The sequence below is a fragment of the Acartia tonsa genome, chromosome 8 (assembly GCF_053477335.1).
Source record: "Acartia tonsa isolate MP-2025a chromosome 8, ASM5347733v1, whole genome shotgun sequence".
Taxonomy (NCBI): Eukaryota; Metazoa; Arthropoda; class Copepoda; order Calanoida; family Acartiidae; genus Acartia; species Acartia tonsa.
This window is the reverse complement of record NC_137267.1, coordinates 46,790,639-46,817,786: the sequence shown is the minus strand read 5'-3', so window position 1 is coordinate 46,817,786 and position 27,148 is coordinate 46,790,639. Positions and strand designations below refer to the sequence as shown.

General features: G+C 32.4%; 3 protein-coding genes across 4 annotated transcripts; all 3 read right to left on the bottom strand.

Moving 5' to 3' along the window:
* Positions 1–805: 805 nt before the first annotated feature.
* On the bottom strand, positions 806–26,571 carry LOC145327136 (uncharacterized). 2 transcript variants are annotated; one of them, XM_080170699.1, is made up of 8 exons: positions 26,536–26,571; positions 8,923–8,975; positions 8,273–8,339; positions 7,747–7,810; positions 6,740–6,795; positions 6,064–6,100; positions 4,991–5,062; positions 806–1,257 (listed from the first exon to the last, which is right to left on the bottom strand). In XM_080170699.1, exons 2-8 carry the CDS (start codon positions 8,966–8,968, stop codon positions 1,165–1,167), a joined length of 435 nt encoding a protein of 144 aa, XP_080026825.1. In that variant the 5' UTR covers positions 8,969–8,975; positions 26,536–26,571; the 3' UTR covers positions 806–1,164. The 2 variants fall into 2 exon arrangements, with proteins under 2 accessions (XP_080026825.1, XP_080026824.1); XM_080170698.1 differs by having other exon boundaries at positions 8,273–8,342; positions 26,536–26,554.
* Positions 12,568–22,287, bottom strand: LOC145326645 (carbohydrate sulfotransferase 5-like). Its single transcript, XM_080170014.1, has 11 exons — positions 22,090–22,287; positions 20,501–20,611; positions 20,032–20,073; positions 18,536–18,592; positions 17,788–17,873; positions 16,839–16,969; positions 16,239–16,315; positions 15,534–15,632; positions 15,089–15,157; positions 14,294–14,408; positions 12,568–13,587 (listed from the first exon to the last, which is right to left on the bottom strand). Exons 1-11 carry the CDS (start codon positions 22,202–22,204, stop codon positions 13,404–13,406), a joined length of 1,086 nt encoding a protein of 361 aa, XP_080026140.1. The 5' UTR covers positions 22,205–22,287; the 3' UTR covers positions 12,568–13,403.
* On the bottom strand, positions 22,702–23,511 carry LOC145326644 (uncharacterized). The gene is made up of 2 exons (XM_080170013.1): positions 23,068–23,511; positions 22,702–22,821 (listed from the first exon to the last, which is right to left on the bottom strand). Exons 1-2 carry the CDS (start codon positions 23,404–23,406, stop codon positions 22,702–22,704), a joined length of 459 nt encoding a protein of 152 aa, XP_080026139.1. The 5' UTR covers positions 23,407–23,511.
* Positions 26,572–27,148: the final 577 nt, after the last annotated feature.

Here is a 27,148-nt window from a genome sequence, read left to right as displayed (position 1 = left end):
AGAAACTACCCTGTAATGAAGAACCATATCGGTTTAGTGGTTTGTGAGATCCTTTGCTACTGACATAGACAAACAATCAAAGATCCCGTTACTCTATAGTAAGGATAAATATTAACAAAGATAGTATAATAATTAATTAAATTTTCCTTCTTATTTTGTAATAGAGCTTAGAATTTGAAGTTAAATTTTAAGTAGTTTTTAAGTAGATGATCTGAGTTATATAAAATTAAACCTCTTCTATAGTTCTTTTCTTCTTCTATTTATTGTTTTGGATAAAAGATAGATGAAAACTTAAACAAGAACAACTGTTTTGTATAGAGAAGAAAGCTGGATTAAAATTAACAAAAATTTGTTAGTTCGGTCCTTTGGCTACTTTTTATATTGTACCTATGCTATGTATGATGCGTGGCATAAATAGTTGAATTGGAAGGAGGAATGCCTTGGCAAAAAACAGGCTCAACTGGTTACCATGCATTTAGGACTACCGGACAAAGGTCGTGCAAGGCGTTGGTTGTCTAAAGGGCGTTGACCTAATACATCATCCACAGAAATTATAAGCAAGCTTTAGTTCAGTGATAAGGATATTACTCACAGGCTTCAGGCTAAGTTGTATAGAACAGGATGTATCTCATTCATTGTAAGATAACACCAAGAGTGGCAGGACTTGAATATATTGGCTCATAAACAGACACAACTCAGTACCATGCACAGTTAGGACTTTTGGACAAAGGTCGTGTAATCAAAGGATTTGTTGTCTGTTGGACATTTTGAATTAAAGAGTAGCTTTGCTACTACAAGAACATAATTGATTAAAAAAGTTATTTTTATTTTCATTAAAAAGTCAAATTCACTTACATAATAAGCAATTTAAGATTAACAACAAAAGAGAGAACTAGAAGTAACAACAGAACTTAGGAATGAAAAAGCCCTTAAGAATTGGGTGGAAGAATGATTTGCTGTTCATTGTCCTACCCTTTACTGTTACCCTGTCAAAGAAGCTGTTTAGTTCCTATAAAAAATTACGTCATATAATACAAATGACCAATGATTGGCCAATACACAGACTAAATTACCAATGGCAGGACAGTATACATTTTAATTGACCAATGTTAGGCCATTATGACGTCATTTTTTAAGGGCACTATATAATAAAGCTTAACCCTGTCAAACTGTACATTGAAATTGAACTCTATCATCTACTGCATAGGAAGCACAGCCCGCGGTGGTCAAACCTTCAGTACAGTAGTTCCAATCTCCCTAAACAATTGAATCGAATCGTATTATAGACAGCTTTCCGTGGATATTGAAATGAAAATAATGAAATCAAAACCCTTTTTGATAGCCCCGAGGGGCCTAACGCCCGGTCTAACAAAACTGGTATTAATCTCATGACTTTCATTTTTATTATTCGTAAAAAATTGTCTATAATAAGATGCAGTGGCGTGCGAACCGAAGGGGGCATTTGGGGCAATCGCCCCCCCCTAGCGACCAAAACGCCCCCCCCTGCCCCCCCCTAGCAACCGCCCCCCCTGCCCCCCCCCTAAATGTTGAAAAATGCCCCATTTTGCCCCCCCCTGGTCAACAAAAATGCCCCTTTTTGCCCCCTACCCTACAAAAAGCACAACTATCCCAGTTTCCAAAAAAAGATCAAGAAATACTCCAAAAAAAATTTTGGCGCTTCGCGCCAAATAGACAGTTACTATTCATTTAACCTTACCAAATGTTTTAATTAGTGTAGAAATTAGGTTATAATCTTTTTTCACTGAACATAACAGACCAGGTAATAGGAAGTATTTTATTTTGTATAATATAAACTTTTTACCAAAGAAATTTTGTACATCCCATTCCCCAATGATGATACACAAAATTACCCCTTATATAGATACAATTAGTGGATGAAATGTATGGAAACTCGACTTAATTAACCAACCAATCAAAATTCCATTAAAGTCCCCAAAGTTGTTGAGCCAACGAATAAGAAAATTTTATATGAAATATTGGGGACTAGTGTAATAAATAGCCCAAAAACCCCTCCCTCCCTGCATATTTGAAGAAAAAAATTGGCGCTTCACGCACTTCCAAATGGTTTTTACTTTTTATCTTATTGTATATTTTGTTTTTATTTCTATAAAATCATTTGTAAACAACAAATATTTAATCAAAAAGTTATTTTATATAAAAAAGAAACAGCGTTGATATTTATCTAAGCCTTTTTCTCAACACTGTAGGTCTGTCTAAATGAATAACTTTATATGATGTCATATTATTTTCAGGATAAGTTTATCATTTTTGTGTACATACCCTTACATAAAGGCATGTTTTTTATGGCAATTTTCATTAAAAACCCTTAAAACTAACTACACTCTATATTCCTAACTTGATGAAATACGTCACTCTTGTTGTCTTTAATTGATTTTAGTTGATTTTAGTGGAGTAAATATTTTTAGGTGCGCTTCACGCACCGCCCTTATAAATCCTTGGAAACACCACTTAATGAAAAATTAACAGAGTTTTAAAGTGCCATGTAAAGAGGGTAGGATATGTTGATATAACTTTTTAGCTTCTCTATAATTCACTATGGCTGTCAGTACATAATGCTAAGGGGGAAATGTGATTTTTTCAACTGCAATTAAAGATAGAAGGCTAAAACTTAATGTTAACATTCCCATCATTATGGAGTATAATAACTATTAAAATTTCATGGATGTCGGACTGCTTTTCAGGACGTTTTTGGCTATTTTTGTATCTTTTAAATTTTGAGTATAGTCCCTTTTGTGACATTGCCTCTTAAGGTGCATTTTGTCGTATTTTCACAGTAGTTTTTTCCCTATTTATAGCTCCTGCGGGGCCAATTGCCTAACTCTGCGGGGAAATCACCTGACCTAACTTAACCTAGAATAACCTATCAAAAGCTACTATGAAAATACGACGAAATGCCTCTTAAGAGGCATTGCCACAAAAGAGACTATACCCCAAAGTTTTCCATATTTCTAAGAGATTTTTATATCTGTAGATGAAAGGACAAGTAATTTTTTTTATTTTTTACATAGTTATTTATATCTTTGGTTTTTATGGTACGATAAATTTTTTTGTTGATTATAATATTAAAAAAAAATAAAATTTCTCGCTGTTTCGAGCATCCAGTATGTAATTTACTTTGTCTGTCATCACACAACATACAGGAAAAAGGATTTGTGACTTTTTCTACCTAAAATATATATTTATTTCAACAGATGCTCTTTAAATCTACTTGTCTGTATTCTTATTAATGATTTTTTGTGCTTTGCTACTTAAAGATGTTGTCATCCTTGTTGTCATACAATAAAGAAATATTTAAAATCAGTTTTACATATTAGGTTAATTTTTGGTAAATTATTTCCAAAATGAGTGTTTTTATCTCCCCCCCCTCCCCAATTTTTTTTTAATGGGGTTATTCATCCTTCCTGCTGAGATTTTATAACATCTCCTTCCACCCATATAAAATGTTTTGTGGTGGTGGGGGGGGGGGGGGAGGGGAAGGTTAAATTATCTTCTGTACTTTTTTTTCGAAGATGCTTTCTAGCTCCCTTCCCTTCGGTCAATGCAGGTGGGGAGGAGGGATTGGGGAAAGAGATGGGAGGGGAAGAGATAAGGGGGGAAGAGATGGGGGATATAAATAGGGATGGGGGAAGGGATGGGGAAGAAGGGATAAGGACTAGAAGGCCCATAATCAAATAATCCCACCCCTTAAAACGCCCTTTTTTAAAATTAGTATATATAATCAAAATGCCCCCCCCTAAAGCAAAGTGCCCCCCCGGGGCACTTTGATTTAGGGGGGGGCAAAATTTTACAAAATCTTCAAAATGCCCCCCCCTAGACAAAGTGCTTCGCACGCCACTGATAAGATGCTATACATGATTTTTTAGTAAACTAAATTGTAAGTAAATATATTACAAAACTTGGTAAATACAGGATACTGTTTAAGGACATACTTACATTTTTAAGACTTGATTATAGAGATCCTTCACTTATAACAGTGTATATTGTACCTAGCTGTTATAGGAATCATTATGCAAAGTTTGAAATCGATAGTACAATTATAACATATTTATAACAGTTTCTGACTGACGGACCGACCATAATCATAGAAAAACTTCGTTTTTAAGAATAATTGAAATTGATTGTTTAAATCGAAATACATGATATATTCAATATTCATGTTCTAGAATGGTATACTGCGACCCCCCCCCCCCCCCACCCATCATTCCCCCCCCCCTAAAATATTTTTTTACTTTTTTAGAAAATCTAAATGTAAAAATATGGGTTTTGATAATTAACTCCCACAGTGATCCCAAGTGCATCTAGAGGCCTTTAGGGACGAAGCCGCTAGTTAAAAATAGTTGCGAAGGATCTCACTAACCGCTAAACCGTTATGGTTCTACTTTACAGTGTAGCTTCTTTCAGGTAACGGGAAGGTTTATAACTAATTTGGGGGAGGGTAACAACACCCTTCCAAGAGAAATCTCCACTAGAAAAAAATTTACCCGTCCTCAAAAATTTTTTTTTTCTTCAAAAACTAAAATGAAAAATGAGGTTGGGGTTGGGGGGGCGACCCCCTCCCACCATTTCCTCCGCTAAAAATTATTTTTTACTTTTTAAAAAAAATCTAAATGTAAAAATATGGCTTTTGTGATTTAACTCCCCCCTCCTCAAGTGCCCCTAGAGGCCTCTAGGAGTGAATCCGCTAGTTAAAGATATCCTATTACATAAAGAAGCAAGCTTTTTTTTGTCTGTTGCGAAGGATCACACTAACTACTCAACTGTTATGGTTCTCCTTTACAGAGAAATCACCTCTAGAAAAAATTCCCCCCCCCCCAAAAAAAAAAATATTTTTTTTCTTTTTAAATCTAAATTAAAAAAAGGTCATCTAACTCCCCCCTCCTCAAATGCCCCTAGAGGCCTCTAGAGGCGTACCCGCTAGTGTTCAAAAAACTTTGAAATGATAATTAACCTGCACATCCCAAACACAGGTTCCCTTGGAGACTGTTGGCGAATACAGGATTTCATGAACACCGTTGCAAGCCTAGCAAAATTTGTATTTAGGTCAAATATTATACCTACTTTTCTGCAGGATCTAAAGGGATAAGGCAAGGGTCGATAAATAGATGTACATCCAAATGATGGTTACAAAAATGTAGATTAGAATTAGTAGTTGAAATATATGATCATTGAACTTTATAAACCCACCAATCAAAATTCACTAAAGTCCCCAAAGTTGTTAGGCCAACGGATAAGAAAACGTTATTATAAAACTTTTGGGACTAGTGTAATAAATAGCCCATTGTCCCCTCTCTATCTGACTTTTCTGCATGTTAATATTAAATATTTTTTTGTTTTTGATGAAACAATTCAAAATATTAATTGAAAATTGCTTCAAGATAAACAGTAAGCTACATGAGTTGGAAAGAATTTTAATGTTTATAATAGATTTGAAATTAATTAATTTTGACGCCTGTGATTGGTGGGTTGAAAATAATCTGCGCTCTGATTGAAGAAGCTTAAGTTTCGTACATCATTCAACCAATCAGAGCTCAGGTAGTTTCAATCCACCTAGATCCTATTGGTCAAAATTAATTAACCTAAATTGTATTTGCGCTTTTAAATAAAGAATTATATAAAAAATACTATCTTTTTAAAAAATCCTAAAACTTTTATGCAGATTTTAAATCTATTTTATACATTAAAATTCTTTTCAACTTATATAGCATATAAACAACAGAAATATTCGGAGAAGGAAACTAGTGTTACTTAAAAAGACAGAAAGAAATGTTATGGAGTAGAGGAACGAAACATTGGACTGTAGTTAAGTATTATAACAAAAATAATTTCATTTCTGTTTATAATGAAAACAAGTTTAATTTTGCGATTCGCAAGCGCTCTTTATTAAGCTTTCGACTTGAACTAAGGGAAAAAAGAGATAGCAGAGAAAGAAAGAAAAGAAATTATTTTCAAGTATTCAAAAATAAAGTCTGTAAAAAGTACATTACAGACAGACAGACAGTTAAATCTGGTATTAAAAATGACCTCATCTTCTCCGGGTAAACAGTCCACAATACTCCATCTAAAAAATAATAAAAACAAAGATGACGACCTTCAAAAGTTGTTGAATATATTCATTAAACTAAATATAGACGATCGAAAAATTATTTTTAAAAATGCAATATAATATTTCTTTTAAATTTCCGCGGATAGTAAAATAAAAAAAATATGGGATCAATTCAGGGGCGTTCAAGCTTTTTTTTTTTGGGGGGGGTAAAATTTTTAAAATAAATTTGGGGGGGGGGGTGTAATCTTTATTTCATAGAGGCATTTTTTTTATTTGGGGGGGAAATCACCCCTTTACCCCCCCCCCCTTGGACGTCTATGGATCAATTTATATTTTATTTTACGATGCAATACATGATTTTTCAGTATGGATTGGAACCGGATATAATCGAGCAGATATATCAAACTATGCTGAAATAGTTTTTTTTAATTGAATTATAAACAGCTTCCCGGAGATAGTAACATAGAAAGTTAAGATTAATTCCTATTTTTTTTGGACCCGATGTGGCGATGCAAAGGCCATTAAAACTAGAAGTAATTTTATAATTTTTATTTCATGAAAAATTGATACGATATTATTTTCAGTATGGGCCAAAACTGGTTTTAACCTAGCGGATATTAAGCGGATTAGAAGCCATACTGGAAAATACATTACCTCTGTCCGTACCAGATAAGTTGTTTACGGGAACCCATGCACTCATAACACCAATACTAATAGTAAAACAAGGATGACAACGTCCATAAAAGCGAAGCACTGAAACGGTAGGACAAACAGACGTTAACACTTATATAGTGTCAGAACTGAATAATCAGAATATAAATGTATAAGAGTCACAGCAAAAGTGTAAGTAAATTTGTTGGAAAACTGCTTGATACAGGAAAATTTTTATAACCATACTTACATTTAAGGACTTGATTACAAAGTTGCTTCGCTTATATTATACTTTGTTTTCCCAGGAATCAACATACCAAAAAACAGATCAATCGGATGATTAGATCACATAAAAATTTTTTGTTAAAAAAGTAAAAAATCAACATGTTTTAAATGGACGTACGGACATTCTTGTAATGATTATAGAGTTGCTACGCTTTCTAAATCGTACCAAACTACTTAAGGAATCACCTTGCAAAGTTTGAAATCGATAGGACAATTCTAACATGCATAAATTAACGAAAAAACTATCCATCTGTGACGGACGTACGTACCGACCCTAATAATAGAAAAGCTTCGCTTTTAAAAAAGACATAACATATATAGATGGTTCATCTGACCCTAAAATTCTTCAAACTTAAAAAGGAATATCACAACAGACAAACCTTTTATACATTCGAGTTATGCCTCGTAACCGACAAATATCCGCTGGATTCGAACCGGTTCTAAGCCAAATTGAAAAATCATTAATCGTATTATAGACAACTTAATATACAAGAAACGTCTCAACGTCCAAGACAACCAAATGAATATGATTTTAGATACATTTCTATATCCCTGTTAACTAATCGCTTAAATTCAAATTAAGTGGCTGTGTGTGTTTTTGTCAATTTTGTTTATGCTGTATTTTTGGTAATATTTTATACACTGTCAAAATTACACCTTTTCCGCTGTCATAAACACAGTTTTAATGCCTTTCGAAGATGAAGGCTGTCATAAAATTAACATACCTTTGGCATACCATCATACTCTCCATTCAGCTCCCAGGTATGGTGGAAAATTGGCCATGTTGTGCTAGAAAAAAAAAGTCCGGTGCAGTTCGCGGTAAAATGTTCCTGGGACCGTTCATCTCCAAAAAGTATATTTACTGTAAAGGCTGCAAGATAGAGTGTATGTCCGCACAAAATTTTAATAGGCACAATAAGTAATCTTGCAGTGCATATAAATGCGCGAAAAATACTCATTTTACGCATGTTTCATCTAGTTAAGTTTTCAAGGGTAAGTTGTCTTCTATCAAGGGTGTATCCATCAAGAATATCTTTGTAAGTGTTTCTGGCATTACATGGCCGTCCAGGTATACTATAAAAAAGTTTCTAGAGTAGCTTTTCCAAAAAAAACTGATTTGTGTTGTCAATAGACGTTGCAATAGTTTTAGCAGCTACAAAAATTCTCCGCTTTACTAAAAAATTTTCTTTTTTTCTAGTATAATTCTTTTTTTTAGAGATACAACCTTTTTTAGCGGGGTGGGGTGTTTACCTGAAAGCCCCATCTCCAGCAAGAAGAACCTTCTCACAGTCATCACAGCTTTCCCCAGTTGCTATACCTGCTTTTTAAAACAAAATTAAGTGGTGAAATTTTCTTGGCAGCCATATAAATTTGCAATTGGGTTATAATGAATGGGTCATTAAAAAAAATCCGCCCATCTTATTAAAAAAAACGCCTGATGTAAATTTATCCTATCTTTGATAAAGCAAAAAAATCATATAAGTTCAAGCAGTGATATTAAGGGAAAGACGACCCCAATGACGATAGACAAAATTTTCCCTTCCGAAAATTAAAACTATTGGTGTAAACATTTGGAAACTCAATTTAATTAACCTACCAGTCAAAATTTAAAAGAAGTAACCAAAGTTTTTACAATAAAACTTTGGGTACTAGTGCACTTAACAGTTCACTACATCCCAACACAATATAAACATCTAATGGTTATTCATCGCATCCTAATATAGACAGCTTTCCGCAGATATTAAATTGGTATTAATTTTAAGATTTTTGTTTAAATCTGAAAAATTAGGTATAATACGATGCTATACTTATTTTTTTAGTACAGACAAGAACTGGTTCTAATCCCGATTATATTAATCGGTTTCGAAGCCATATACTGGAAATAAAACTATTTTACTTACCGACTATAGTAAAAAGGCCCACTATCAGCAAAGAAAGTTTTGCCATTTTATCTGAATATAAATAGAAATTAGCATCCTGCATCCGCGCCATAACCGCACATAAGACAGTTAGGGAGTTGAATCCATTTTTATAGAAGCAGAAATATAATCTATGATTACGGTTTTGACCCTCTGATTTTTGAAATGTACCATTCCACTTTCAATAGAGGCGAAACTGGAATAGTACATTTATGTTTACATATCAGCGTATTCATAAACATTGATTTCCTTATTTAAATCAACATAATAGTAATGGTATATTCGGGTATAGTCCCTTTCAAAACATCGCACCTTATGGGGCGATTCTTAGTATTTTTCACAGTAGCTTTTCTCCTATTTCTATATTCTAGTTATTATTTTTATTTAACATAAAAAAATATAATTATAAATAGTATTTTATACATTCCTACGATTAACATAATTTAAAAATAGTATGTATGATTTCAATTATGTTGATGTTAAAAGTGTAAACCACCATTCCAGTTTCGCCTCTCTTGAAAGTGGAATGGTACATTTCAAAATCGTATCGGCATTAATGATATCATCACCATGAGAGGCCAAATTGGAATGGTAGATTACAAAAATCATATCGGCGTTGATGATATCATCACTAAGAGAGGGGAAATTTGAATGGTAGATTACGTTTTTTAGAGGGTCAAAACCGTAATCATAGATTATATTTCTGCTTCTATAAAAATGGATTCTACTCCCCAACTGTAAGACTCAAATTTAAACCCGCTTGTGTGCAAAATAAAAGAATTCCGAAAAGATGGATAGTCTGTTTAGAAACAGGTTTAGACATCCAGCTGAATTCTAAAGTTAAAAAAATGACGAGTTTACTGAGGCATAAACGTGGCTGACGTGCAGCTGCCGAGCCTTAAAGATTATTAAAGTCCCTCCACAGATTATGATGTCATACTATTGAATAACCAATGAGAGGCCAGCATAAATTTTACCATTGGTCAACTACAGTGTATACTGGCCTCTCATTGGCTATAATATCGTATGACGTCATAATCTGTGGAGGGACTTCCCGAGCCTTGATAGAAATAATTCTAAAAATATTTATTCAAATAACACATAAGCAATCAGGTCCATACTGAGCAGAATTTTGTAAGCTAACAACACCGTAAAGAAAGCAAACCTATTATATAAACTTGTAATGTTTTCTTTTTATTTTAACGATATTAGGTATCTGTTACAAATAATTACTAACCGACTTTGATAATAAAAAAATTATTTTTGAATTGTAAAATGATTGTAAAATCACTATGAAAAATAAAATTTTCTGTTTGCTTATGTTCTATGCTTGAGGTACTGAATTTCTATAAGTCAAATTAATTTTGAATAAAATCATAAATTTTTATCTTTCTTTACGTAGAAGAAAAACAAACAACAACAAAAAACGATTTATTATAATTTATGCAACTTAAAGTATTCTGAATTTTGAAAGGCTGTTTGATTGACATTGTGATTTGGGCTGATATTGTGATTTGATCTGCTAACCTTAAACAGAACTTTTAATACTATCATTTTTGAATCACAACGAAAGCAAAAATAAAATTAATCATTTATTCTTAAAAAAATATTATGAAATTAAATTTTAAATGTAATTATTAGAATATTTTGTTGAGCATGCTAAAATGTTGTTTTTAAGTAAAAAGAAGATTTTAATTGAATGTTATAGCCCTAAATTCTACAAGAATAAAAAGAATATTACTGGTTGTTTTCCAAAACCGGAAAACATAGTTCATTTCGAGACACTCAGTATAGGTTAAACAAACTTTGCAAGGTCATTCAGGTTTAGGGCAAATGTATTTGTTTTTAACAAAGGATTAAAAATAAGAATTACTAAAATAATCTATAATGCTACGAAAAAAATGTATATTATTAACTCATGTGGCCGCAATTTTTGACATAAAGATTTCAAATACCCGCCTATCTACAAAAACTTTGCATTAATCATCAAATAAAAATTTTAGTAATTTGCGGCAACTACAATTTATTTGCGCAAATTATTTGTTGGAAAAAAATAGCAAATGGCAATTTATTGCTATGACGAACACTTCATGGGGTTTGTTCTTCCAAAAAGTTAAAAGACATTTATATTTTACCCCCTTTTCATAATAATATCGTCTATGTCGAAATGATTCAATTTCAGGGACCTGTAGCCTATAATTCACTGTCCAATGTTACCTACCTCACTTCATTGACTGAATAATTTGCAATTGTTTTCCTGCATAATAGTTTCCTGTTCTATAGATTACAGAAAAGCAAAAGAAAGACTATATTTCAAAACATTTTATTTTAGGTATTAAAATACATGACTTAGCCGTTATAAAACTAACGATTAAATTTTAAACATAAATAATTAACTTGAATAAAAATAAAATTATTTAATCAATTTAGAGCTTTTTTTAGTCGAAGCTACTCTATTTCCATGTGTCTATCTTTTCCTCTGAAATGTGTTTTGGAAAATCGTTATTTACCCAGATTTAAGATGGCTAAATTTTGTTGTGTATCCAGCATATAATTTACTAAGTCGGTCTACATAGCTATAGGGAAAATCTAATTTTACAAGATAATTTGATTTTTCTTCTGTTTTTTTAAATATAATTTCTTGGCAATTTTTTTACCTGCATCTATTTTACAATTAACTTGGTCTCAGTATGTCATTCCCTAACTGAATACATTTATTTTTTACAGGAAATAAGCTCTTTTTCTGATGTTATCATGTATAGACTGATGAAATTTATGTGTGCAGATTCATATAACCTACAGACATCTACTCGACAACTTCATATGTCCGTCTGTATTTTATTCTGTGTGTGCAATAGATAATCCGTTAGGGAAACATGATTTTTCTTAGTTGCTATTAGAGATATTTGTTTGAAATTCCGTGTAAAGATGTCCTTCAATTATAATCATCTTAACTGTAACTTACTGATAGCTGTTCATCTTATTATTATATTCATCCGCTAAGCTACTTATGGATGTTGTCATCCTTGTTCTTTTTTTCTGTGTTCTTCTGCATTCCGATTTGTTCGGCAGCTTTGTTATAAAAAATAATGAATTTATAAAAAAAATGATAAAAACTAAATTTTCTAACAAAATATCACATATTTTTTTTATAATATACATAAATGTAAAATCACATTTAGATTGCATTTTTTATATCACATTATTCGATTATTTGATAACAACAATACAAAATGACTTTATAAATGACTATTTGCAAAATGCTAAGTTGTATATAGATACTAGCGTAAACGCCAATAGCATCTTTGGGGTTTCAGGCGGACTAAAAGTTCAAAAACAACCCATGACTTAGATTTAGAAATAAATAGTCTAAAACCATCACGGAAGCTTTGTTCCCCATAATGGAGAACTCTATCAGTTCAGAGGTTGGCGAGATCTTAACATACATATAAAAAAAAATCATTTTATGTATTAGAAAATAGATATGGTGATGAGAAAAAAAAAATCAGTAAACCCGTTAACACTTAATCGACATAGCAATAGCAGGTACACTTTTCAATATCTCTAGTATAACGCAAGCAACATACATTATTCAAAAGAACGTGTCCTAACTTTTGTGATTTAAAAAAAAATAGCTGGTCGGTGCTTTTAGTAAGTAGTAGATGTAAAATGACCCATAGAATTTAGATATGCAATCAGTTTCTTGTAGATCTCTTGTTTTTGTTAAAACGTAACAAAAAAAAGAAAATTGCAATTATGAACAAAAAAAAGTAAGATCTTTAATTTGACACCTTACTTTTTGAATTCTGTGGAGTAGTTATTGAAAAAATCTATTTTGTTGAATCCCGTTGAATCAAATCTTTGAACTTTGGGAGATCGTCACGAATGGGTTAAAACAAAAACACAAACATTAGGACACGTTCTTTACATTTTAAAATCACATTATATATATTTTTAGCTCATAACCTACATGTTTTGGCTGCATTGCTGAAGCACTGGAAAGTGTCATGTGTGACGTCATAAATAAAGGAGTAAGATGTGAGAAAAAAAACCTAAAAATAGATGGATAGTAGACGTATTTTTATGACGTCAAGCATGGCCCTTTCAATCGCATCTGCATTGTTTCTTAACAATATTTCATATTGCAACGTTATTGGTCATTTGGCTGCCACTTTTATAAGGGAGGAAGGGGATATTGGGCTGTTTAATACACTAGTAAAGTTTTATGATAAAGTTTCTTTATACGTTGCCTTAATAACTTTGGGGACTTCTATTAAATTTAATTGGTTGGTTCATTAGGTTGAGTGTTAATATCTTTTAACCACTTATTGTACTTCAAATGGGGTAATTTTGTGTATCATCATTGTAGATGTATTTCAATTCATCGACCATTGTCTTATCCCTTTAGATCCCTGCTCAACAATATTTGATATTGGAACGTTATTTGGTATTTGGTACTATTTTCATGCATGTGATAACTGAAAATGTTCCAAGTCAATGACTGGTTCCAGCTGTGTTAATACTTGTCCTTGTTGCAGCTCTCTGTAGCCCCAGAGTTGCATGGCATCTCTGCAGGCATCCTGGATTTTGTGTACCTCACTGGCATTCAGCTTTTTCCTCCATGCAAACGGAGCCTTCTTGGTGTCCCTAGTTCATATTTTGTTAAGGCAAACCTTTTTTAAAAATTAACTTTGGTTAAATAATGGAGTATAGTCCCTTTCGTGACAACGCCTCTTAAGGGGCGTTTTATCGTATTTTCACAGTAGCTTTTGATAGGTTATTTTAGGTTAGGTTAGGTTGTATAAGGTTAGGTGATTGCACCGAAGGGTTAGAACCCCTCCCCAGGGGCTAGAAATATTAGAAAAGCTACTGTGAAAATACGAAGAAACGCCCCCTAAGAGGGACGTAATGTTAATTTTTTCCAGTATAGCTTCTAAACTGATTAATATCCACTGGATTAGAACCGGTTCTCAGGAATACTGAAATATCATGTACATCATTGTATTATAGAAAATTTTTCCTCGAATAATAAAATAAAAATCATAAAATTAATATCCTCGGAAAGCTGCCTATAATACGATACATAAATTATTATTAAAAATATTTTTTGCCAGATTAATGACAATATACTAATTATTATAAAGTAGTAGGGTTTTGTTTTTCTGAAGCTTAAGATCCTAATAACTTCTGAACTGATTTAATTCTCCTTTTTGTTGAGGCTTTCATTCTCGGGATGGTTTTAGGCTATTTTTCCCATTTGAATACTATGTCTATTTTAAATTGTTAATGATGAAATCACATTTCTCCCATTATGTATAAACTGACGGACAGACAAAGTGAATAATAGAGTAGCTTCGCTAATAATAATATTGTGTGCCATAAATTCCTGGTGGTGCTCCAGACCTCACCCTCATTTGTTTTGGTGTGGGTATCCAAAAATATTTTTATATCCTTATTCATTGTAAAACCTTGTAAAGATAAATATTGTTTCATTTTTATGTTTTTTCGTAGTGGCTACGCCCTTAGAAGACCCCAGGGGCTCTTAAAGAAATTGGGAGGTACGTCCAATCCTCTACTTTCAATTTTAGTTTTACAAATTAAAAATTTAGGGGGTGATTTCCCTTGTGAGGGTGAAGATACCTTCCCTTAAAAAAAGTATTATAGAATTAAAATTTTGATTAAGCCATTCTGATATTTTCAACTATATTTAAAAAAGGTTTAAAAAAAGTAATCCTGAAACAAAAGTATCAGGTATCTGTGTGTGTCCGTCTGTCTGTATATTTGTACCGAAGGATCTCGTTGGACCGATATGACCTTTCTTTGTAGAGCTTCTCATAGGTCCAGGAAATGTTTAAACTATTTTTAGGCAGGGTGTCTCAACTTTTCCAATAAAAATCGCTCCAGAAAAAATAGCCCACTAAACCCCCATTTTTTATATTTTTCTGAAAAGTTTGAACGTCCTTGTCTCTATGATATAAAGATTACCCCCCTCCTAAAAAAAATTCAAACTCCCCCCCCCCCCCTCCATAAATAAAAAGCTTAGTAATCCTTGCGTCCCATCCATTCCCTCAAGCACCAATCTTGTCATTTTGGGGCGTAGCGTTAATATTCTTTTAAAATTTATAACAAAACAAATATTTTCTTGTGCCTAAGTATTGTAGTAATTCCTTAGAATTTTTGTATGGGTCCATGGAAAAATCTTCATATCTGATCACCTAGTTTCAAAATTAATACAATTAATACAAGATTTCTTTCTTACTGCCCCAAAAGATCTCGTAAAGGGCTTGATTTTTAGAAGTTTTTAGTTGGACAAAGGCATGTTTTAGGATCTCCATCCCATTTTAAGTAGCAAAGCTACTATACAATTCACTTTGTCTGACCGTCTGCCAATCAGTCCGTAAAGCTATATGCAGAAATATGGTTTTCTCGGCTGCTAGTCGCCAAGTCGCCAAAAAAAAGAACCGAAAGCAATTTGTTAGCAGACGAAAAAGGTCTCCACCACTTGGACCAGGTAGTTGTCTGGATTATACATCTATGCTTATACATTCATTTGTCAAACATTCAATAATGTTACTATTAGCATTAACTTTCCTTATATCTATCAGGATAAAGTTTTATTAATCTGTTGACAGCATAATAATTGTCTACCATATCGCCACATAGTCTTTCTGGATCTTCACAGTCTGGGTGTCCTGAACATACAAAAATGTAAATAAATCCATATGTAACAGTAACAGGATGTCAGTCTATCTGTGTGTCTGTAGCTTAGGGTCTCGCTAACCACTAAACCGATATGGTTCTTCTTTATAGTGACACATTTTGTAGGTCCAAAAGATGTATATAACTATTTTAGGGAGAGTTCCTCCAATAAATATAAACACGGGAATTTCAAGTAGCAGTTAGGTAAAAAGTATTTTTTGATAGTTACTCAATGACCTGTCCGTTGGATTTTGCTCTTTGAATTCAACAAAACATTTAATGATATTTCTTTAAATATCCTTTAAAAGTTTTTATATATAAAACCATATGAATCTTATTTATTTTAGTTGATATAACTATATGAACAGAAAACTAGTTTATTCCCAAAAAACTGCTCAAATATCTGTTGAAAGGTGCCATCATTTGTGTAAAATCCATTTTTAGGTCAGTTTAGGTTAGTTTATATTGGGTATAGGGTAGCCCCAAAAAATTTAAGCACCTCAACTAAAACCCCCCTTCTTATTTCAATTTTTTTTTTAAATGAGGTGATGGGGGTTAGTGCCCGCTAAACACTTTGAGGAAAAGCACCAAAATTTTACCTGGACACCATTCCCTATGTTTTCTACTTTCTAAAACTCCTCTTGGATCCCTCACCAAAAGGACAATTTTGTTTCTTCTATGTAATAAAAAGTATATAAAAATGTTTATTGTTAATATTTTATGTTGTTTATAAATGATTTCATCTGAATTTCTTGGTGAAATAACAATAAACCACTAACATTTTCTATGGCAGAAAACTAGCTCCTTGATTGCAGGACCTTTTATTAAAAGTCCTTAAAGTTACTAATTTTAAAGTCATCAACGAATTTTGGGCAAAGATTCGAACTCATCATTTCCCCGACAACGAGCAACATTCCTAATTGCTGAAAGTCAGGGAGAGAGTGGGCAATTGGCTGTTTATTACAATAGTCCTCAAAGTTTTATAATAACGTTTTCTTTTTCGTTGGCTAAACAACTTTGGGGACTTTTAATGAATTTTGATTGGTCGATTCATTAAGTTGAGTAAGTTAAAGGGGGAATTTGTGTATCATCATTGGGGATGTACATCCATTTATCGGCCATTGTCTTATCCCTTTAGATCCCTAGCAGAAAAAGCTGCTTTAATTTAGACCAATAATTATAACTGTAAACTTTCTTGCCTTTTAACATCATCCTCCATAAAGCTCTCTGTTAAATTAAGCCTCAGCCTCACACTTTTCACAACTTGAAATGGAAAAATGGCACAAAACCTGTGCAAAAATTCCGGATTCCAACAAAAGTGACTGTGGTCCTTCACGGTTAATTTAAATTTAGATCAAGAAAAAAAGCAGAAAATCTGAACTTCTATACATGAAAAAAAATTATAAATTCAGAGGGAGGGAGGGGACATTTGAGTTCAAATTGCAATGGTATCCAAAGTTTTGATTTTAAGTATCTTGTTAGTTGGCTCGAAAATGTTAGGTACTTTTGTAATATTTTTATTGGTTGGTTTCAAACTATTAGTGTCCATACTTTTCAACCAACAATTTTTATCTACAGAAGGGGTAGTTTTGTTTATCTTTGTTGGAGATGTATATCAATTAATCGTTGATTGTAATATCCCCAAAGATTAGATGAATAAAACTAATTAAAACAAGTGGAAATAAAAGGAAATACAAGTATATTAATTAGATAAGATTTGATTAAAGTGAGAAAAAAAATATGAATACATTTTAGAACGAGAGTACTTTGTGCCCCATCCGCTTGAAAATAGCATAAAGCCATGGCAAGAATAGAAGGAAAATTTCTTGGAAATTAAATCCAAGGCGAGATTTTAGAGGACAGATGGATGGACCTAACTTTATGTGTAACAGATTGTTTAAGAGAAAAGTTATTTACTTGTGTAATATAATGGATATAGAATAAGTGGATATATTGATAGGAGAAAATATGTCATTAATTTAGGTTGCTACAATGGTCATCATTTGTTGGTCAGTTTGTTTATCCAGTAGAAGGAGAGGGGATGGATAGGTGACTTCGTTATTTTAGCCAGCTGCAAATGTTACTTATGAAAATCTGGTGCAACATCCAAGCAATAATATATCCAGTTGTAATTGAAATTAACCGTGCCTTGTTGTTACAATGACGCCACAAACGATTATTTTGTTGGAATAGATCATTGTGTTCCCAACCATACTCTATGAAATCTGAAGTGTCTTCAAAATGCTGTTTTTAATTTTTATAATTTTGCTGGTCATAATGGATGTAGAATATACATGGATATTATGACAGAAATAGTCGTCAATTTATGTTTTAAACATGAGCATCACTTATTGGTCAGTTCTTTCATCCAGTAGGTGGGGAAGAGATCGTTTCACTACATGATATTCATGTATTAGAGTACATGATAATCTGGTGGTGTAATATCCTAATTAATAATAAAACCATTATGATCATATAGGTTCTGCTACTTTATAATTAGGGTTTGTCCGTAAGTCTGTTCTTTAGGGATAAGACCATGGACGATGAAATTATGTGCATCCCCATTGATGGCTCATATTTTTTAGGTCTACAAATGTGGATACTGTCAGTTTGAACCCCCTAACAAAATTTAATATCCTAAGATTTCAAGATTATGGGTACTAGCATAATATACACTCCAAAGTCCACTCCCACCCGGGCTATTTTATTAGTAGAGTCTTTACTTTAGTTACTCAATAAATGTGAACGTTCGACTGACTAGACTGTCTAACCGAAAACATCATATACATATATATTATACATATATATACAATTTTTTTCGCTTGTTATTGCTGCTCTATTAATGTACATAATTGTCTTTGTCTAAAAAAAATACCAAAAAAACTGCATTTAAGACCTTGAAGATTTGTATAATTACATTTAAACAGGCTCCGGATGGTGCTGATGGCTTCCTAAAGTCAATACATACAATTTTATAAATATCAAATTATACAGTAGCTATGAAACTCCCAATAAATTATGTTTTGATTTTAAATTGCTCTATTTTTAGAAGCAATGCTTTTGAATAATTAGGGCCGGCGTATTTTCGTTAATTCATATATGTTAGAATTGTCCAATGAATTTCAAACTTTGCAAGATGACTTCTATGATAATACGATGAGATTTTCACAACAACTTTTTGTATGGTATGATTTCATCTGAGTTTCAAAATGTTGATTTCTAGGACAGCAAGATTCAATAATAAAAGCGAGGCATCTATATAATAAAATCCCGAAAATGAAAGTCCTTATACAGTGTCCTGTATGTACTCAATATTGCAACAAATTTATGTTTAATTTTGTTTAGACTTACAAATTAATGTACTGTTTAAACTTTGTCATCAATTTCCCTCTTTATAAGCATGATCTTCATCTTTCAACCTTAGAATTTTCTAACACACTTTAAAAATTATATCAATCTAAAAAGCATAAGATCTTCTGTAAAGGTAGCCTTCAGAAAATACAACGCTTCAACTATTTTCTGTATTTCCTGCAGACTTCCTTTAATTTAAGGTGTATTGACCTATATAACTCGTACTATTTGAAAAAGATGACATAATTTCACTTGATAGTAATTATTTTTTTCAAGTGTTTGTAATTATATCTAAACGCATTTTTTAAAAAAATAATCATAGGATCTACTGCAGTTCACGGTAAAATATTACTGGTAAAGAATATTTCCAAAAATCTATGAATTTTAAAGGCTGCTAGCTGCCAAACGGCTGAACGTACAGATCATGCCCGCACACTGTTTTAAGCGGCATAAGAAGGCCTACAAATAATCTGGAATAGCCAAGATCCAAAGATGCACAGGGTAAGCTTCACTGAATAAAAAACGTGTAAAATAGGCCTTTTTACCCTCAATTTTTAGAAATAGACATTTTAGATTTTACCTTCCTCCCCATAAACATTTTATCCCTAAGTTGGGGATGCAATAAGCACGAAAGTTTTAACATATCAGAGTTGGATTCTTTTAGAAAATTTGCCCCACTGATCGCTTATTGGGACAATGTGATTTTTAATTTGATTTTGGTGGATTTTTCATGAAAACAATTTTGCCCCACTAAGCGATTTGTGGGGCAAATTTTTTTAAGAATCCACCTCTGGTAAAGTCACATTTCACTACACCTCTTACGTTGAAATACACCCCTCTCCCCTCCCATCATAACGAGATTTCGCCCCTCACCCCCCACCCTTCACCCCCGAATAAAAAAATTAAATCTTGAAAACCTAACAGGTTAAGAGATTATAAGAAACATACAAAAAAATGGCAGTGGGGCTTCATCTGTAACATACAGAAAGACCCAAAATATAGTATAGCTGCGCTTCTTAAAAATGTATTGACAATTTCCCTGAGCAAGGTCGCCATCTCTCACTTGGATAATTTCAAAATGATCTACAGATATTTTCTTACATTGTATTGTTTTATGTCCCTAGCATGTAAGGTCTTTATCTTATGCCTTTTTAAAAGTTGGAGAAGGGGTCATTTTTGGGGGTCGAGGGGGGAGAGAAGGGTATCCCATCCCCCAAGGCAATAGCTTTAAACCACTGAATTATTATCTATATTACCTGATAACTATGTCGGCTCAGTGGTTTTCGAGATCTTAAGCTCCAAACAGACAAAAGACACTATACTATGTATTTTGAATAAAATATTGATATTGTGAATTTATAAATTAATGTTGCCAATGTCTTCAGCGACTCGGGCCTAACAAAACACGTTTATTTTTCATTTTAACATCCGAAAAAAAACTGTCTATATTACGATGCAATATACAAAGAAAAGGGGATATAGGAACCAAGTACAATATAAGGAAAAATGCCTAGTGGTTCATAGTGGTAATACGCGGCAGGATGTGACTTGAGCAGGTCTCCCATAAAGGTTGATCCACTTCGCCAGGTAGAGATTATTATGGCACGGGCAGGAGTTCCACCTAAAAATAAATTTTCGCATAATTCTGTAAATCTCAAAAAACGCGCGGCTAGAGCTAACTACACAGTAAGAACACACTTCTTTGTAGAAAATATATTTCGCTTTATTCAAGCCTTCTCAATTCTATAAAATAATAACCATATTTGCAAAAATTCTTAAGAAAACAACAAGCTTCATACTAGTTAAAATTAATATAAGTTTAACAAAAAACAAGTTAAAAATATTAAGTATTTTGAAAAAAGGAATTTTTAAAAACAAAATAAAATCCAACTCTGTTTACTTTGTAAAGTTGGGTTGTAGTCAAATGCTCTTATTAAGTCAAACTGTAATTATGGACCTATTCAATTATGTACATAATTTATTAGCGGGTTCTATGGCGCTTTCACACAATGTTCCTTGTTGAGCACTGATAATCCCCCTCCCTAATTCTAAAATGAAAAATGAAAAGTGGGAGGGGTGTTTAACAATGTATATTACTTTAGGTCAGGTTAGGTTAGTTTAAACTGTGTACTGAGCTGGATCTTTAAACCAATTCAATGGTGCGCCAAATCGGGGTGCGCCGAATTTCAGCCAATCACAGCGTAAAATGCTTTGCTCTCATTGTTGGAATGTCGGCTCACCCCGATTTGGCGCACCATTGAAATGATTTAAAGATCCAACTCTGGTTACCGCCTCAGGGGATAGGCTTAGGGAAAAAATCCCACCTCCCCCTTTTTTCAGTATATTTTAAAAATATAAGGAGGGAAGGTAATAGTGATCAACATTCACTTTGTGTGAAAGCACTGAGGTGGATTCTTTAAAAACTTTTTGACTCAATGCCTCACTAAAATTAGTGATGCTTGCTAAAATCTTTTTGTGAAAAATCCCCGAAAATCCCTGTAAAAATCTACAAAAATTAAATAAAATCTCATGGTAATAGCCCTTTTAAGATTTTATTTAATTTTTGTAGATTTTTTATGCAATTTTGGAGGGTTTTTTATAATTTTTTTTAGCGAGCCTCACTAATTTTAGTGAGGCAAACTGATTTTAGTGGGACAAAAGTATTTTTAAGAATTCACCTCAGTTCTCTAAACCTGAGCTGGATATGTCCGTAAGTCCATTTGCCTGTCTATCTGAGTCAGTCACGCTCACTTGCTTTCTTCTTTACGAAGTTTATTGCTCTCCATATAGTCTTCGTTTAGTAATGATTTGGGCAATCTAAATTAATGACAAATATGACTGTAGAGTTAGACAGAGAGAAAGGGGAAAATGGGTTGTTTAATACACTAGTTTCCAAAGTTTTATAATAACGTTTTCTTATCCGTTGGCTTACCAACTTTGTGGACTTTAGTAAATTTTGATTGGTTGGTTAATTAATTTGAGTGTTTCAACCACTAATTTTAATCTACAGAAGGGGAAATTTTGTACATCATCATTGTGAATGTATATCAATGTATATGTTATTGTCTTATCCCTTTAGATCCCTGAGAGTTAAGGTACCTGTTTCAGGCGTATGCTCCTGTAAGCTCTCCCCATCTGGAAACACAAAATTTTTCAACTTTATTGCAATTTCAGCTCTTTCATTATCAACAGTGTGTTGGCCCAATTCCAGCATAGGATTCTCTGGTTGATTGGGCGTTTAGCAAATATTTAAAAACTTATTGCATCCGTTCGTTGTCGGGGAGGTGATATGAGTTTGAAATAAAGACGTTGCATGTTGTTCATACTCCTTTTATGTCTGATATATGGCATTTATAGTAAGTGTGGGGTAAATGCCTTGGCCCAAAATACACATTAACATGCAGAATTAGGACTTCCTGTCAAAGGTTATTCAATCAAAGGGTTGGGAAACATAATACCAATCAGGCTAAAGTACGCTTTAGAAAATAAAAGATGATTGTCTCCCAAGTTGGTTGACTAATGATCTAGTATGAAGATATGGCTCTACTTTGTCACCAGCTAGCTGTCATTAAGTCTGCAGCCAAGGCTAAACTGTTTTCTGTCGGTAAAAAGCAATGGCTCATTATTAGAAGCTTTATTTAAGCCATGTATGGGATGTTTTTCAGCTATTTTTAAACATACAACCCTTGAAATTCAAAGCTTCTAGTTTATTTAAAACTTGCTACACCTTCCTTTTTCTGTTGTCGTTGTTGTTGGCAAATTATAAACTTTATTTGGAGTAATATTGTTTACTATCACAGATTTAGTAGCTTCATCATTACTAGCAGTAACCTTGTCATCAGAGATGGGTTTTCTAAAGCTGATAATATGCTTGTTTATAATTTTCTTTCTGTCGTCTGCTTTAAAATCAATTAATTATATTCAGTTATCAAACCAAATAACGTGTGAATACCGCGTATAATATATAATACAATGTCGTCGTTTTACTGTCGAAAAAGCCACGAATTTGTTTTACTGTTGCGGCATTTCTTGTCTTAAACATAAACAAACATATATTTTCAGCTTTAGAAAACCAACCTCAGTATTAGCTGTAACTATGTCATCAGTACTAGTTGTAACTTTATCATTTGTAGCAGTATCTGTCACAATAGTATTTGCTGATGTAATTTCAGGTTCAGATATTACCGAATTTTTTCCTGATCCTGAAGAAATGTTCAAACTTTGTAATTGCAACGTTGTATATTCCTTTACTTCATCTGTATAATTTGTTGGATTAAAGGCTTGAAAGAAGTTTTGTTGTATATTGAGCAGCTTTTCAGAGAAATCATAGCTTGATTCAAAGGTATGAATTTTGGCCAGGAGACTAAAGACCCCAATGGCTATCAAAAAAGAGAACCAACACCGAGATTTTAACATTTTTAAAAAGTTTTTTATGTGTTAAGGTAAAAATGTGATTTATCACAAAAAGATCACTCAGCATTTCTAAATTTTAAACACATTTCTGAAAATATGAAACTAAACTAAAACACATAGACGTCCAAGGGTTGGATTAATGGGGCTTTTATTCCTCTCAAACATTGAAACCCCTCATTTTACCCCTTCAAAATAAAAAAAAATACATTAGCTAATAGCTAATCATCTATAGATTACCCCTTCAAACCTTACAAACCCAGGGAGGGAGGGAACATTGTAATGTTTAAAATCAGTTTCCAAAGTATTAAAATAACGTTTTCTTATTCGTTAGCTTAACAACTTTGAGTACTTTCTGAATTCTAATTAGTTGATTAATTAAAATGAGAGTCCAAACGTTTCAACCAATAGTTGTATTTCGGGTTATTTTGTGCGTCATAATTTTACATCTTTGGTTTAATTTTTTTTGTATTAAAAGACAGCTGTGCAAAATACTACTTTGTTGCATAACTCACTTAATTCTGCATATAAAAACAAGAATGACAACACCCATAAAAGCGAAGCACTAAAACGGTAGGACAAACGGACATCAACACTTGTATAGTGTCAGAACTAAATAATCAGAATATAAATGTATAAGAGTCGAAGCAAAATTGTAAGTAAATTTGTTAAAAAACTGCTTGATACAGGATAATGTTTATGGACATACTTATATTTTTAGGACTTGATTATAGAGTTGCTTCGCTTATAACATTATACTTTGTTGTCCCAGGAATCAGTGTACCAAAAATCAGATCAATCGGATGATTAGATCACATAAAAATTTGTTGTTAAAAAATTTCAAAAATCAACATGTTTAAAATGGACGTGCGGACATTCTGGTAATGATTATAGAGTTGCTACGCTTTCTAAATCATACCTAACTACTAAAAGAATCACCATGCAAAGTTTTAAATCGATAGGACAATTCTAACATGCGTAAGTTAACGAAAAAGCTATCCGTTACGTACGGACGGGCCGACCCTAATTTTAGAAAAGCTTCGATTTTAACAATTAATTGACAAACGAAAATATGAGTGAGTTATAGAGCATATATTTATGGAGTATAATAAAAAGAGGGGAAATAGCAATCTAAATTGACGACAATTTTTCCCCTGTCGTAATATCCACGTATATTTCATATCCATTATTGTAGAGAGGCTTTGGGACTAAAACACATTATATCACTTTTTGTAATAACTAATAACAATAAGTTATGTAAAGAAAGATAACTTTATAATTCATTTTTTAAAACTAATCCAGTAGGAGAAATAGAATTTATCAATTTTGAACATTAAAGATAAGAGAAAACAATTTAACTAATGACAGGTGATTAAAATGTGTGATATACAAATATCTTTTTATTTAGGTCCCTAGCGGCTACGCCCCTAGAGACCTGTAGAGGTACTTTAGGAGGAGAGAGTCGAATTTGATAACCCATTCTATTATTTTAGATTTTAAAAAAGTAAAAAGAATTTTTTTAAAGTTTTTTGAGGGGGGGGGTATTTTTTTTGAGGCAATTTCTCTTGAGAGGGTGATGGTACCCTCCCCCAAAATATTTATATCCTTCCAGGGACCTATGATAAGCTACCCTGTTAAGGAGAACACGATCGGTTCAGCGGTTAGCGAGATACTTAGGTACACACAGACAAACATACAGACAGACAAACAGACATCCTGTTACTTTATTATAAGGATTTTTTTCCATATGTAATATAGAAACAAAATATGAAACCAAAAATGTCAATGTTTGTGAGTTAACCTCAAACCCTCAAAAAAAATTGCAAAAAACCACCACATTATCAGTTGATATATACCCTGACAAGCACAAAATATCGGTACAGCCGTTAATAATATCTTGAGCTTCACAAAGCATACTGACAGTCAGACAGATAATACCAAAACTAATAGATATTATGACGATTTATACCCATAACAAGGAAGTCAGAATTGAATAATTAGAATAAAAATGTATAAATATAAACAAAATTGTAAGTAAATTATTAAACTTTTGTTGGACATACTAACATTTTTAGGACTTAATTACAGAGTTGCTACACTTTCTAAATTATACCTAACTAGCATAGGCATCATTATGCAAAGTTTAAAAAAAGGATAGGACCGACCCTAATTATAGAAAAGTTTGGCTTTTAAAAATTAAATGATTTCGTTAATGTGGTAATTAGAAGTAAGGATATATTTAAAACTAAACATATGTTTAGACTATTATATTCAAAATATAAAACAATACTAAACTTTTTCGTGCCTAGAATTTGTACTTATCATTTAAAAGGCATATTTTTAACTCAACAAGGTTGAAAACACCCATAAAAGAAAAGCTCTGGAACGGTAGGACAAAAAAACATTAATACTTGTATAGTGTCAGAACTGAATAATGTTTAAGGAAATACATTTTCAAGACTTGATTATAAAGATGCTTTGCTCATAACATTTAAATATTAGGAATCACCTTGCAAAGTTTAAAATTCTAACATGCTTAAATTAATGATAAATTTGGTGACGATTATAGAGTTGCTACGCATTCTAAATTGCACCTAACTACTACAGGAATCATCAAGCAAAGTTTGAAATTGATAGGACAATTCTATGTTGCCTAAATTAATGAAAAAAGCTATCCGTTACGGACTGACACGGACCTGCCCTAATTATAAAAAAGCCTCGCTTTTAATGAAGTTAATAGGACTACAGTTTAATAGATTTTTAAAATCAACATGATTTTTAAATAGAAATTTATATTTAATGCATCTAAATTCATTTCCGTTTTAAAAGCAAAGTTTTTTCTATAATCTGTATCGATAGGTCCGTCCGTAACAGATAGCTCTTATTGTTAATTTAAGAATGTTAGAATTGTGCTATTAATTTCAAATTGAGCATATTGATTCCTGTAGTGGCTAGGTGAGATTTAGAAAGCGCAGCAATTCTTTAATCGGTACCAGAATGTAAGTAAGTCCACAGTTTTTAAATTTTAATATTTTAAAGTTAGTATGTTTTTCAACCTATTTTAAAAAAATTACACTATTCTAAGACATGAAGATATATTTCGATTTTAGCAATCATTTTCAATTCATTTTGTCTCTTGTAGAAGTGAATCAAGCAATATTAGCTTGGTCGTTTAATTTTAAACCACAGTTTTTTTTTTTGTTTAAAATGAGTATCCTCTTCATCTGATTTTTGGAATACTGATTCTTATTACAACTAGGTATGATATCATAAGCGAAGAATCTCTATAATCAAGTCCTAAAAAGTAGATATGTCCTTAAACAATATTCTGTATCATATCAGTTTTGCTACATATTTACTTAGTTAGAAATTTGTTTATATTTCACATTTATATTCTGTTTATTTTCAGTTCTGACATTCTATTGATGTTAATGTTCGTTTGTCCTTCAGTTTCAGAGCTTTGTTTTTAAGGATGTTGTCATCCTTGTTCCCTGTATTTCTAAATATTTCCATAATGTTTAGCTCATTATTTCCAACAGCTAAGCTTTCATATAATGTATTCGTCCTTGTTTTATGAACTTGTCGTTACTGCGCCAGAAATGGTTATTATCATCTTTGTTTATATTATTATTGACATATGCTAATTTCTATTAACCGGAAGACATAATAAAAATAAATTAAAAGTTATGTAAATTAAATAGGTAATAATGTTATAATTAGGGTTAGGCCGGATATCCGGTCATTTTCA